The sequence below is a fragment of the Hetaerina americana genome, unplaced genomic scaffold (genome assembly GCF_022747635.1).
Source record: "Hetaerina americana unplaced genomic scaffold, ioHetAmer1.1.p SCAF_6, whole genome shotgun sequence".
In the NCBI taxonomy this organism is placed as follows: domain Eukaryota; kingdom Metazoa; phylum Arthropoda; class Insecta; order Odonata; family Calopterygidae; genus Hetaerina; species Hetaerina americana.
The window spans coordinates 76,822,024-76,837,061 of NW_027287205.1; the positions used below are offsets into that span (position 1 = coordinate 76,822,024).

Sequence of the window (15,038 nt, forward strand, 5' to 3'; positions counted from 1 at the left end):
AAATTCCAATATATAAGAGCTTTAACATGACAGTAGAGATTTGTTTTATAAAGGTCTGTATTCTTTTGGGAATTTTATCAGATAAATTTTAAATCAGAAGTTAAAATACATACATTCATGCTAATGAATCTATTTTACGTATAGGCTATCTTGCAGACATCCAGTTCTCTTTGATTCTTCAATATTTTCAGTAAAACATGCCCAAACTTTACAATATCTATTTGAATTTTTGAACATACTATTTTTGCATTTATCAATCTATAATACGTTAAAATACCATTCTATTATAATGACGCATTCACTAATCAATGTGAAGATCATTACATTATTTGAGAGCTTTCATGCATTCCCAAAGTAAACCTTGATGCTAGTGAAAATAAACCTTCATTTGTAGCCATGTGAACTTTTAATAGGTACTGACTCTATTGGAAGATTACTTCTTGCTTTCCAAAGAATAAATATCGAGATTAATTATACAGCAATCATTATTATCATTAACTTCTAAAGTATGTGCCTTGTCACAGCATATGTTGACTTCCATTCTTTTCTAGGATTTTTATATCTTCAAAGAGCTGGTCTTTGTCTCTGTCTTTCTCTGTCATCAATTTTTGGTCATCCTCTATCTTTTTCCCCTTGAAATTTTGCAATTAACATAGCAGTGAGAATGGTAGTTCAAAATTGAATGTCTTTCTGAATTATTCATTTATGCAGCCTACCTTCCTTCAGATTTATATAGCACCACTTCTTTGGCTTCTGAACTCTTGAATTTTCTTATCACCCTTTTTCAAGTCTAATGCTATCTCTACAGCTCTTAACATCACTTCTTCGTTAGTGCCTATTTTACTTTTCAATTAAATTTTTCCATAAATATAACTGTTTCTGGCATCACTTGATGGAAAATCTTAATGTTGACATTGAAAATAAACAACTTGGCTTTTCCACATAGAATTTTTTTAACTATGATCTTACACCATAACGAAACCTAGATTGTAAATAAAAAAATTCCTAGATGGAAAAGCAAAGTGGTTTATTTTCACTTTTAAGTTTTCCATTTGGAAAGCCATCTGTAGTGTAATATTTCTTTAAATTCTTGATCTAAGGAAATTCCAGTTTAATATGTGTTGGTTTGACAGGATGATGATACATGATATTCTTCTTCTTTGGGGTAGAACTGTACTCTTTTTCCCTTTAGCAGCCAGGGCTACACAGGTCCCACTTCTATAGCCTTCTTGTAACAGCAGGCTTTTCACTATCTCACTGGTGACTTTTGGTATTCTTGTCATGAGGGTCTAGCTAAACCTTTAACAAGTGGATCAAATCCATATTGGAGTTCTGTCAACAGGAGCATGGCTACATCCTTATCATTAACCCAGCAAACATACCTTCAGATTTAGTTCCTAACTGTCGAAGAGCAAGAATCAACATCTGTAAATTTTTTAACAGTAGTGAGCACTGAAAGTACACATTCTGACATTGCTGAGAAAAAGTGAGCTGCCTTTGGAGGGTTAATCATTTAAAAACACTGGGTTCACTGCAAGCTTTTTCAACTATCCTTTTTCAACTTTGATGCAGATGAATTATGTGCGTTAAATCTACAAGTAGGATGCACCGCAAGTCCATTTTTGCAGGGCTGATTGATGGGAATCAATATCTTTTACTTCAATGATCTTCCAAAACCCTAAAAAAGTAAACTAAGGCCACCTTAATGGCATTTTCCAAAAATTATAATTTTTTGTACCATCCATCATTTTGATAGATTGTCTGTTACTTCCAAATGTAATGGATCCGGGAGTGTCTGAATTAATTTGAACCTTTCAATTACTAAGAATTATGGAAATGAAAATAAAATCACTAAATGAAGCCCTCAAAAACGTATATGAAAAAAGGCAAAATCTTAATAAAACATTGGATCTCATAGTTCAGATCCTAGATCAAAGAAGCTGTTTGATTTAACAACAGTTTTACTCTTAAAAAAATAGAAATTTCTCCTTTTAAATGGAAACATGATTTTATATTTGGTCAATTGGCTATTTATATTGCAACAGGCCACAAAATAAGGTTGATTCTATTAAACTTAGGAAAAACTACAATTATTTTTATTGTTAAAATGCCACATTAGCCAACTTTTTAAAACATTGCATCACTTTTTGGTGACCTGGGTCTAGTATTATCATATAATAAAGATCATTAAATCATGTCATTTTACTCCATGGACGATAACCATTTTTGCTTGTAGATACAAAGTTAGGTGCTATTCATTAACACTGTATGTTTTCTTTTTTTATTTAGAGGTTTAGAGTCAGTTACGAATAGAAAAACTGTTGGAAAAGAAATCTTTTTCGGAATAAGTTCGTGGATATATTTATGGCTGGTGAATTTTTAAATAGTAGCCACTTATTTTCCCATTATTTGTTATCAATGAGGAAACTTTAAATATCCAAGTCAATACAAATATTATATTATAAATCAAAATTAATCGCTGAAATGTTTTAATATTGTATGTTGTCATATTGATTTAGTACCTTTTGGATATAATACCAGTCTAAAGAGAAAGCCACAAAAATTAAAAAAACCTAATATTTTGTCAATTACTCATAAAAAACTAGAATTATATTTTCCTATTAGGATTGAAATTTTTTTAAAATAACTCTGCCAGTAAATAATGATATTCGGTTTCATAAAATCTCCTCATACTTATTGCATTCCATTTATTGCCATAGATAGTCTGGAGCCGGGTCCGATTCGGTATATTTATGATATACCAACTAAAGAAAGAATTCTACCGTGAAATAATATTCTTCCTTATGTTTAAAAAAATGACAAAAATATCACCATTGTATTTACCTGTGAATTGGTCTTTGCTGCTTGATTGTTCCTTGGGTCGGGCATAACTTTAATTCTGTTGTTCAAATTATTCAAATCGCCCGGAAATATTTGATGTGTTCTTTTGTTTTTCGTATCGTTGGTAATTCGACCGTTGATTGGCCAATAGTCGATTGCTTTTGTTTTCCCACAAACCATCGCTATTATTTCGGCAGTGATAATGGTTATCAATGACAGTATTTAAGAATGGCAGAAAATTTAGGAAAAAGACCTTCTAAGGGCATTCTTAAAACTTCATCGAGTTTTGAAAAGTCGGATGTACCGAAATCGTGAGTACACTATGTTCATTATTATTTGTACTTGATAGCTGGACATGCCACTTTTTGTTTTCACGAACACAGAAATAAATTCTCTGACAGATGTTCAAATAAGTTAAATTAAATGTCGTTGAATGCTTTTTGGCTCCTAAATAATATGTATGTTTCATTATTAGCGTCTTCACGGTTGGCCCATAAAACTTGTTGAATAATCAGTATACCCCGTTGTTTACTTAAGGAAATATAAGGAGACAAAATGGGACGAAATTAATATTCTAGCCACATTACACCCAGCGGATAAAGACTACGGTCACACCAAGATTGATGAACCAAAGACTCCGTACAATTATTGGGAAGACGGAGAAAGTCACTCGGGTGATGAAGCTGATGGCTTGGATGCGGATGTTCTAGCCGAAAGGTATGCATAGTGTTCAACTTTCACTCAATATTTATCACGGATTAATTTCTGCAATGGAATGCATATTAATTGCCTTATGTAGTTTAATAATTTTGTTTGTTTGAATATTAGAATCCAACGCGGTGCAAACATGCCGCCCAAAATCATGATGCAGGAGGAAATAGATGAAGAGGAGGAGGAAGAGGAAGAAGAACTTGATGAAGAAGAAAGAGGTAGCTATTGATGGATATTCTCATTTATTTTGCATTTAATTTTCAATATGTAAGGGCCTTATCGTCGATTTTCTTGTCTTAGGTAGCATTGGCATTTTATTTTTCAATAGATTACAACTTTTACGAAAGTAAGAAGTTTTATAAATTTGTAAGCGTTCAGCTTTAAGGTATCACGTTTGTTGACTACCATGTATTTCCACGAAAATTGAATTAGCTATTCAATTTTCGGAAAATGTAATTACTTAGAATATCCTTATTTAAAGTGATAACGATTGTGTTGTTTGATTTAGGATTCTAAACGTGTCCGAACAATAGTTCTGTCATTCAGGTGTATCTAGACATCTATATCATCTTAACCGTACATGTAGGTTCTCAGTGCTGTGCTCCAACGCATCTGAATGTATTCCAGTTTGGTTAATATCTTTATTAATTTTGAATTCTTGGCATACTTATGTGTAAATAATGTTGTACCCATTTATTTTTTTATTTCTGATAGTTTTTTTTGCAGTTGGATTCAGTACATCCATTTTTCCACCTCCTTTCAAACACCATACCCATTTTCTGCTCTTTCCACATTCTCCACTTCATTTTTTCCTAATAATTAACTTTTATATTTTTATTAACTTTTTGCACTTTCTTCTCAATAATTGCCACTTCACCAATTAGGGGTGATAATATTCTTGATATGTTAGCTACGAACTTAACCGACGAAGCCTTACTGAAACTAAAAAATGAAAAAGTGACCACAGTGCAGTAAATGTTAAGTTTCGGCTTTATGGGGTCAGAAATTTGAAGCCTAAAAGAAAAATTTACTTGTTTAAATGAGATGATAATAATGGCCTAAGGTGACCAATAGAGCCAATTTGCAAATTTTAAGAAAGATAGTAATCACTGAAATACTGAGAATACATGGAATCACTTCCTTGAGACCACACGCTCAGCAGTCAACTAGTTCATTCCCAGCAAATTATTAAAAGATAACACAGAACCTAGATGGTACAATGTGAATGTTAGTAAAGTATTGCGACATCATGCCAAAACGAAAAATATTAGGGATGTTATCCCTTGTGATAAAAGGAATGATATTACGGATTATTACAAGGTATCTAGGGTGAGTGCCGAGAAGAAATTTCGGGAAGAATTAAGCGAATCCAAAAGGAAAAGATTCGCGGAAAATTTGAAAGAGAATCTGAAAGCATTTTGGTTGTACATCAGAGAAGCTCAGGGAGATAAGTCAACAATCAATTCACTCAAAAAAAGAGCAACCAGCAGTTTGGGAAAGACTAACTTATTAAATTCCATCTTTCAAAGCATCTTACTTCCTAAATGTCTCACTGAATGTCTCCGATAGCTTACTAAATCCGCACAATTTAAGCATCAGTTGGCCGGCATAGCCAACGAATGGCTAAAATTGAAATCTCGTATAATGGAGTAGAATGCTTGTTGAAAAATATTAAGCCTAATAAATCCTCCGGGCATGATGAAATACCCACTAGTATACTTAAGGAACTAGCATTGGAAATTGTACCTTAACTAGAAATCATATTTAAGAAGTCCCTAGTAGATCACAAGGTTCCCAGTGATTGGAAAACAGCTAATGTAACGCCAATATTTTAAACTGAGACAAGGAGGAAAAGAGCAATTACAGACCTATTTCCCTCGCATCCATTTCATGCATGGTCATGGAACATACAGGTATACCTTTACCTGTATAGTTGCTAGTTCGATTGTGAGATCCCTCAATGGCCAGGAGTTATTGATCAAAAATCAGCACGGTTTCCGAAAGGGTAGATCCTGGGAGACATAATTTGCACTTTTTGTTCATGATATTTTTTTTTTTTGGCAGAGAGCAGTATTTGAGTTGATGTGGTTTTCCTAGATTTCAAGAAAGCTTACGACAAAGTATTTATGGTAAACTACTCAATAAGCAAGCATATGGCATAGATAAAATTATCCTGGTTTGGATTAAAGACTGAATGGTTGGGTACAAAGAGTAGTTATAGATAGAGTTAGCTCAGATGCAAGTTACTTCATATGCTCCCCAGGGAAGTGTTGATGGGCCTCTTTTATTCCTACGTTACATTAATGACATTGACTGTAATCACTGATACGATACATGTCCCACGTAGGTTTGGGTCTTTGCCCATGATGCAGTGGTTTACAGAGATATCCATAATCCTGAGGACACAGCAACTTTATCAAATGACGTTAATGCTCTACAAGCTGGTGCGACAGTTGGCAATTAGAATTAAACTTAGAATAGTGTGTAGTGATGAATTTTTGGAAAAAGAGCAATTCCCTCCTGAATGCCTGCTGCATCGGGTGCACCAAAATGGAATGTGTAGACTCGATTAAATACTTTGGCATTACCCTCACTCATGACCTCTTCTGGGTGAAACAAATGTGGAGAATATGTGGACTAGCTATACAAAAAAATAGGATTTATTAGAAGAGTACTAGGCAAATGTGATGGAAAGGTCGAAGAGTAATGTTATCTGTCGTTAGTTAGGCATCATTTAAAATGCGCTGCTAGGATATGGGATCGTCATGAAGTTGGATTGAGTGCCTAATTGGATTACTTGCAGTGAGAGGAGCTAGATTTGTAATTCATTATGATAAATGTAGTAGCGTATCAAAAACATTAAGAGGAGTTAGGCTGGAAGACGCCAATGGAGCCAAGGTTAAATTATAGATTAGAACTTGCATAAATTAGAAGGATGTCTAAAAGACCATTTTACTTCCATTAGGAATGAAAGCTTATAAATATTTATTGTCAATCAGTATCTGGTGAATTCATGGAAAGGACGTATTTCCTCAGTTCAGTTATGCTAATTACTTGAACTGGCCCATGAATCACTTCAAAGCCATTTGGCTGATTTCTGTGGGTCTAGATATTTGTATTTACTGCTTCTGTCAATGTCTAATGTGTGGTTAACTAATTAGTGTATGCCCATAATGCATGAAATGTGTAATGAAACTGTTTTTAATCAGCATGATACAATTCCTATCTGCTAGTACTAAAAGGAGGAACACTTCTTAGTGACTGGGATGTTTTGCTAAACATATTTTATTCTGATTAATTACCAACTTATTCTTTCAGCAAAACGGATCCTTTTTGATATAAAACGGAAAGCACATTACAATGAATTCCATGCCATCAAGCTTGCTCGAAAGCTTATGGAAAGGGATGAGTCTGAAGAAGATGAAGACAGTGATGCAAACCAGGAACAGGGTGCAGGGGTTGAGGAACATAATAAAAATGACAAACCTTCATCTTCCTCCACGACGAACTGAGTCATGTCACAGGGTAGTGCATCATGAACACATGATTTCACAGTGACTTCAAGTTTCAAGACTGAAGTGATGAGGCAAGACTTGCTCATTTCTCTTTAATATCTTAAGCTATTTACAGCATTGCCTGAGTGCTTAAAAGTCTGGGAAGATTTCCAAATCGACGAGAGGAAATGTGTGATACACAGCATTGTGACTGCTGTATCTTGGCATTTGTATTCCCTCCCCATTCAGCTATTTAATGGTGTATTAAGAGTTGCAGCTTAGAGTCCTTTTCATGTTTAAAGCCATAGTAATACCCTAGTAATATTTTGCTTTGCCTAAAATTAGCCTGAAGTGTGAGTTGAAATTTTTAGGAAAGCACAATAATGTAAATATTCTTGTACAGTATCTATGCAGGAATTTTTGCAGGCTTATGTACTGTCATTGGTATGTTCTCATTTCTAGCTGTACATTACAGCAATTTCTTTCTAAATTCAATAAATGTCCATGTTATTTTAATAACAATATTGTATTTAGTCATAGAAATATTTTGTTGTAACATCAATATTTATTTTCTGAATATAGAAATAAAATAATTAAGTGGTCGTGCAGCATTTATTTGGTATATTTGACATATTTGCTTTTAATAAGTTCATGGGTGATTTGAATAATTAAATGGATGGGGGTAATCCAAAAAAATGATTTTTCTCAAAAAATTCACCATTAATGCATCAAAATTTTGAAAACGCCAGCCACCCAAATGGTTTCTTGAGGCCTGGAGAGATTAAATCACTGGGGGTTAAGTCTGGACTGTAGGGTTGGTGTTCCAAGCATTCTTAATAAAATGTTTGTAACTTCCTGTGTTTGTCTTGCGGAAGTTTAATACTGATTGACTTACCGTCGTACTTAATCAGTAGATTCCCAAATTTTGCTATCTAATTGACATGCAGCATTTTTGTAATGTTCTGAGGTTTATTTATTGTCTCCTGGCCAAGTAGCATGCATGGCTATCATTCATCAAGTGATTTATAACAATGCTTGGGGAACTGGGGATCAGTACAGTGCAGTGGCTAAATGTACTGGCTTCTCACCCTGAGGGCCTGGATTTGAATCTTGGTAGTGGCTGGATTTTATTTGGTATCCCTTTATGGGATCCCTCGTTGAAGAGCTTTGTCAAGAGCACTGTAAGTGAGCATCTGTCTGTCAGATGAGACGTTAAACTGTGTGCCACCTTTCGTTAGTCTGCCGATTCCAACACCAGGGTTCTCTTCACCCTTCTCTCATTCCCTAAACTTCCTACCCTTACCAGCTGCTTTTATCCCTTCTGTTGTAAATGACCACTGTTGTTGGTTGCCTCCCTTGATAACTACTACTACTTGGGGGTCCTCCAATCAAAGAGTTTGGACATAGAGATTTGGAAATCATGTGCAAAAAAGGTTTTTTGTAGTGGTTTCTATGCTTTTTCCCTTCAACCATTATGTACATCTTATAAATTCTATATCCCCTCAGTTGAGACTACATTTATGGTTTTTTAATGTAGTCGCCAGGGGAAACCCCACAGTACGCGGCTACAAAAGGCATGGTATTTCAGCATGAACCATTCACTCATGACCCTTTTTTTTTGCATTATTCATTAATCTACTGACGTAGATGAAGGCCATAGAATATCTTTTTCCATTTCCTTAGGTGTTATTTCCCATACTTTCATGAAAATTTCCCTTCGGCAAAGCTAATGAGATCAACTGTGTGACCTTTACTGCAAACGGATCATATTTTGTTTATTCTAATAGTTTAAGAGTAGATCTACTTGAAAATTAATGTCCAACTATATTTTCTTTCCCAAGAAGGCATAGCATTCTACTCTAATCTAGTTGATGAAGTGCTAATTAGTCTGAACTGTAATGATTTTATACAAGATAATGTGGCTCCAAGTCTTATACTTAAAACAAATGAACATGACAAGTAACTATTCTGGAAAAATTCCTGTGTACTCTTTCATCTGCTGTTAGATCGCCTGCAATTGGCTAATTAATATTTTGAGAATTATGAGGGCATGAGACCAGTGGTGAAACTTGAACCATTAGGTTCGTAATCACTTAAGGAGGAGTTCAACCATTTGGCACCACAGAAGGTCACCTGTTGGAGTGACTTGAACCAAAATTCTTAGAATGTAAGAAAATAAGATACATTATACTAGTTTGTTTGAACAATTGAGAAAATATTGTGATTATATTCAAATGAAAAAAACCTTTGAGGATTAAGACCGAGTTAATTGCAGATGTTGATTACCGAGTAAATTGCAGTTGCCTTCTGATGACCTAATGTGAAAATAACACTAAAATTTTTAGAAAACCATACATGCCTACTTCTCACAGAGGATCACAAGACTGAGAATTGCAATGGTGTGACATGCTTGTGCATTTTCTTTTGTATGCTATTGTGATAAATAATGTGATTTTCCTTCTTAGATCAGTTCGCAATCATTGGATTTTGTAACTTAGTTTCATTGATTTGTGGCCATGAGTCAACTATGTGTGAATGCAGAATATTACATTTAAAGAATGGTGATAGATTTAGTGTTAGTCATTATGTACATAATGGTTATAGTAATTTGAGTGTGTTATGAGGAACTATGATATCCCAGGTGACAAGCCTGCCAGTCAGCATTTTTAAACTATTTTAATTTTAACACAAAATTGGGAGAAATAAAGAATCCTTTCACCAGACATTTTGAATTTTTTTCTAAACAGAACAACCTCTGGATTTAACCATATCAAATATGATAGAGAAACCCTTTTATAAATGACAAGACAATTAGTAAGAATATGCTTCATTTCTCACACCATCTCAATAAACATTTTTACAAGTTCAAAAAATATAGTACAATTCATTATAATCACAAATTATATAATCTATTCATTATGAAATCTTTCAAAAAAGGCTGACTACTGAATTGAGCAAATTCACCTCGCTCGACCCCTTCCTCTGAATGGCTTCTTCCCTTTACGACTAATTGTTGACACACTTTTTTCTGGTTGGAGAAGGTTGTGCAAAGCTCTCCACAGTGCCTCTCCATTTTTGATGTTACCCAACATATCACCAAGTTCACTCTGCAAAAAAAAAGGTTCACTTTGTGAAAAAACTGCATTTAGAAGTGATATATACACTATAGTCTAATGCACTCATAGCTAATCTAATTAAAACAGAAACATAACTTTATACTTTCAAAAATTCAATTCTAAAATTGAGGACTCGGTTTATGAGATAATGCAACAAATAGAAAATAATGGCTGAAATCATTGCAATGTATGAAACCGCTTGAATTCCACCCTTAATGCATACTGTCCATCTGTTGGCTATTTACGACAGGTAATGCACATAACACTTTCATGTTCCCAAAAAAAAGCCACAGGGGCATGTAATAATATCCAAAATTAATTAAAATATGCATATATGTTTTCCACTAAATGGCCTTGCATTCATCCATTATTGTTAACATAACCCCATTAGAGTAGGAACCATTTAATATTGTTGTCAGGACACAAGATATTCAGCATCCTACAAATGCTTGCCACATGAAAGGCTTTGTTTTTTGTTTTGGAAAACACACTGCCTGCTCCCCGACAAATATTTCAATACAAGCACATGATATGTTCACATTAATTAGGGAGCAATAGGAAATCTGCAAGACACTACAATTTTAGAAAAAAAAACTAGCTGTAAGAAATTATGAACAAAAGGGAAACAATTGCTTGATAAGTAGCCTGGTCAGAGTGTTCGCACATTGTGTGTGAATTAACTCAAAAGGTGAATAATAATGAATGTCTTGACAGAGATACTGTTACTGGTAAAATGAACTCCGAATGTGGAAGTGAGAGTAGCAGATATAAAAGATGAAGCAAGAATGCAGCAATTTCAGAATGTAAATATCATATGCCTTGACCAGGATTCGAACCCGAATGTCCGGTTGAAAGCTTTAGCCATTAAAGCTATCGAGGTATCCTCTTAAACTCTGAAATCTTGAGTTTAAGAGGACCCCTTGATAGCTTGACTGGCTAAAGCACTGGACCAGACATTGAGGGATCTGTGTTCAAATCCCAGTCAAGGCGAATGATTTTTACACTGAAATAGTTGCATTGAAATGCATATTAGCGGATTACTCCATTAAAAGTTACTGTTGCGGCATCTCCCGCAGTTTCTTTGGATGATGCAAGTAGTTTATAAGGAAGAAAAGGCAACTGGAAAAAATTCACTGTTTTGCTAATTTGCTCTGAAAACATTAGTTGTGCTGGTTTAATGGGTTCGGTCATTTAATGGAAGTCCTCCATTTCCTAATATACTCCTGTCAGTCATTCATTTTATTATATTTTAAACAAAATATGGCCTCAAGTTCTTTCTTCCTAAAAATATCATAAGAACAATAATTACAAACTTTCCAGGTAAATTTGTCAAATACTTAATATATAAGATGACATTGGGATTTTAGTAACCACATCTGGAGTTTTAAGAATATTTTTAAAGCTCATTTACAGGTATTTCAAAGGACTCCTTGAATTTTGAAATTATGTTTTTTATTGTATCTATTTTTACTGTGGTGAATTTTATTTATGGCATACATTAAGCATTCTTTATGACAATGGTGATAATATTTATTGTTGCCAGGATGTTACAAAGTAAAATATAAGACAAGCCAAAGAACAACAATCAGCTGTTTTACTGTTCCGAAGACTCCCAGAAACTCTTCCACATTCTAATAGCACTTGTCTATCAAAAAATGTTTGAGTTATTTCTTAAATGTACCCTTAGAAGGAGTAATTTTATGCCTGATGGCAGATAGTTGAAATTTTGATGCCCACATGAAAGGGGCACTTATTATACACAGCAGAAGAGTGGCAGAACAATTGTACACCAACACTCGGTCAAGAACTAAGCCCATGTACTTGAGCATTGGTGATTTGCTGTTTCATATTATCCTTTGCATACATACATAACTAATAAAGAGAGAGACAAGTTAAAGTTAGAATTTTCAATTCTTTAAAATGAGGTTTGCCATGGAGGTATTTTTGTTAGGTACCTCATACATATTTTTGGCATTAAAAACACTCTACAGAAGCAAGGTGATGCCGCCCAAAAAATGATTCTGTAGCTCATATGAGACTAAAAGTTGCCATAGCGAAACATTTTCAGTAATTTCAATCTACAATGCTTGTAAGATTTCGTACAATAAATCCACTTAACTTCACCAAATGAAAATTTTTTATAGATAACATCTCATGATAGATATTATTGATAAATGAACACCTCAGAGACAAAAATCAGTAGGTATTACCATGATATCTTTCAAAGGGACTTCAATTGACTTTGAGCCACCAAATAATGATGCATAAACTTATTGTGATAAGGCAACCAACGACATTAAGAATGCAAGTGGCCCTGTTAGGTAAAAACTTTCAAACTAGGAAATGACTTCCAATAAAAACCTGCAAAAATTGCAAATACTCTAATTAAGTTACTGAAAACTGGAACAAGACACTATGCTCTGGTATCTGTGCTTTGCTTTGACATTCAAACTCCCATATGAGAGAACTATCCTAATGCACTGCGCATCAACTATATCACACCCGACGTCAAGAAATTCTCATTGCTTAGTGATGTCCATGGGGAAGAGCATAAACATATGAACTTGGTTCTTGCACTCCTTAGAAGAATACATGAGGGATGGGGCATGCAATACATTAAAAATTTGCATTCAATCAAGGATGAATTCTCTCCACGATGGAAATTTGTTTTGATTTAATCACATTGGGAATATTCTGGAATTTTTAAGTCAAACCCTAGTGATGCGGACACATTTTGTTGGCACTCAATACCTAAAAATACACATATTCTGCTGCAAAGTAGCTTCTTCTGCAAAAGTTCTTAAACTGTTGCTGATTTAATTTTAAAGCTTCAAAAAGAATTTTGAAAATATTTACCATCAAACCTAGAAAACATACTCGTACATGTGAAATTGCATTTTTTGGATATATTTACAGATATGTCATGCTACCTTCTACGAGGGTCATCCGGAAAGTAGTACCCGTTCGTGCCGCATGAAGTGCTGACGACGCGAGTAGCCGCTGGACGAGGTCAGATAGCTTCAGTGGCTTGTCTGCCTTCTCTGAGCCAAGTTGCGTGACGCTAGCATTGCCTGTGTTGTTTCTGTGATTGTTTACAATGTTTAAAAAAATTGAGAACGCCGCCAGTTGTGAAGTGAGGGCAGTGATTAAATTCCTCAATGCAAGAAACGTTCGCCCATGTGATATTCATCGCCAATTAAAGGAGGTGTATGGAGACAATGTAATGGACGAGTCGTCTGTTCGGCGGTGGTGTCGCAACTTCAACATGGGGAGGGGGAACACACACGACGATGAGCGTTCGGAGAGACCGTCTGTCATTACAGACCAACTGGTGAGCTCAGTTGACGAATTCGTGAGGAACGATCGGCGCGTCACAATTGATGACATCTGTGAGCATTTTCCCAATGTTTCTCGAACAATTGTTCATGAAATTGTTAAACACCATCTGCATTATGCAAAAATTTGTGCAAGATGGGTCCCTCGCGTATCTCAATGAGCTGGCGGCGAAGGACTATGCAGCAGGAATACAGAAACTTGTCACACGTTATGACAAATGCCTTAATTTGCTTGGAGATTATGTTGAGAAGTAGTTTAAAGTATCCTCTTTCAAATAAAATTTTTTATGTTTGTTAATATTTACTTTTGTGTCTTTATTTCACGAACGGGTACTACTTTCCGGATGACCCTCGTAATAACCACATCTATCTGCATCCTACTAATTATAATAATAATAATTTACACCGTCTAACATTTAGGGCTTGACGTTGATGTGTAGTATGATTCCTCTAAACTTAAAAAACCTCACTATCTTTGTTGTAGAAGATATGCCCTTGTCATATGGACTGCCTCATATACTCCTTGCAATAAATATTTGCAGGAAGTGATTTCAGCACAATTAATGTTCAGAAGACTATACCTTAGCTTTGATAACCATTATAGAAATTACTGAAAAGCTGTGAGATGCACTGTTTCAATCCATCATAGTCATATTAAACAAATATATAATTGACATTTTAGCACAGCTTTCGAGCAATCAAAATCAGTTAACAACTTGGGCACAAAATATTAACTAAATAAATGCATTTATATCTGCAGGTATACTTGTATACAAAATATAAATCTGTAAGTTACCTGAGATAGTGACAGTAGGTGATCCAAAGACTTTCCTTTACTCAGCACATAATGAATGTTCTTGGTGGATATTCCTGGTAGCTTCCCCACAAAATCCTATGGAATATTTGAAATAAATTCATCAAAATATTTTTCATACAGGTTTTACATATATCAAACCGGTTTCACATACATCAAACAGGTTTTACATATATCAAACAGGTTGTCATAAAATAAGAAAAACATTTATCCCCATGAATTCATCTAATTTGTTGAGGTTTTATGGCATATATGAAGCAGTAGGAAATACTCTCTGCTGAGAAAATCTGTAGTATGGTGAAGAAAAATTTCATTCCATCTATTCCCAACAGTCAAAAATGAACAGAATTCCATAAACTCTAACTACTCTGGAAATAAAGGGTAAGTCATATTCTGGATTACAGGGTCCCAACGATAAATATCAGGACTGGTTCCAAAAATCAAAATTTATTGCTGTTATTATTACAATTACTTAATAATCTTCAAAATATATTCCTCCTCCATTGAAACACTTAGTTCGGCGCGTCTGCCACTTGTCAAAAGCCAACCCATCTGTATTACGACCATCAGTTGACCCACAAAATTTGCCCTAAAAAAGAAATATTTCTCATATAAAAATATTCCTTTTTCAAATTAAATGTTACCTTATAATGACTACACAATCATGATATAATTGATTCAATGACAATTTTTAATTTGAAGTTCAGTAAGGCAGAATTTTAACTCT

At 34.6% G+C, this 15,038-nt stretch overlaps 2 protein-coding genes across 2 annotated transcripts in view; one reads left to right on the forward strand and one right to left on the reverse strand.

The window, feature by feature from the left end:
* The first annotated feature begins 3,007 nt into the window (after positions 1-3,007).
* LOC139695316 (protein phosphatase inhibitor 2-like) lies at positions 3,008-7,650 on the forward strand. The gene is made up of 4 exons (XM_071594021.1): positions 3,008-3,152; positions 3,379-3,558; positions 3,670-3,770; positions 6,871-7,650. The coding sequence occupies exons 1-4, from the start codon at positions 3,070-3,072 to the stop codon at positions 7,062-7,064; spliced, it is 558 nt and encodes a 185-aa protein (XP_071450122.1). The 5' UTR covers positions 3,008-3,069; the 3' UTR covers positions 7,065-7,650.
* Positions 7,651-9,872: 2,222 nt separating this feature from the next.
* mei-9 (DNA repair endonuclease XPF mei-9) overlaps positions 9,873-15,038 on the reverse strand; it is a 32,448-nt gene continuing 27,282 nt past the window's right edge. The window contains exons 15-16 of the mRNA XM_071593540.1: positions 14,294-14,389; positions 9,873-10,153 (exon numbers count right to left, since the gene is read on the reverse strand). Coding sequence (XP_071449641.1) covers positions 10,007-10,153; positions 14,294-14,389 — 243 coding nt within the window. The 3' untranslated portion in view covers positions 9,873-10,006. The remainder of the gene's footprint in view (positions 10,154-14,293; positions 14,390-15,038) is intronic.

Bases quoted from the DNA above. Each gene is read 5' to 3' on its own strand.
- LOC139695316 (XM_071594021.1), top strand. From the start codon at position 3,070: ATGGCAGAAAATTTAGGAAAAAGACCTTCTAAGGGCATTCTTAAAACT. The intron at 3,153-3,378 runs GTGAGTACACTA...TGTTTACTTAAG, and splicing joins AAGTCGGATGTACCGAAATC to GAAATATAAGGAGACAAAAT. The intron at 3,559-3,669 runs GTATGCATAGTG...TTTGAATATTAG, and splicing joins GCGGATGTTCTAGCCGAAAG to AATCCAACGCGGTGCAAACA.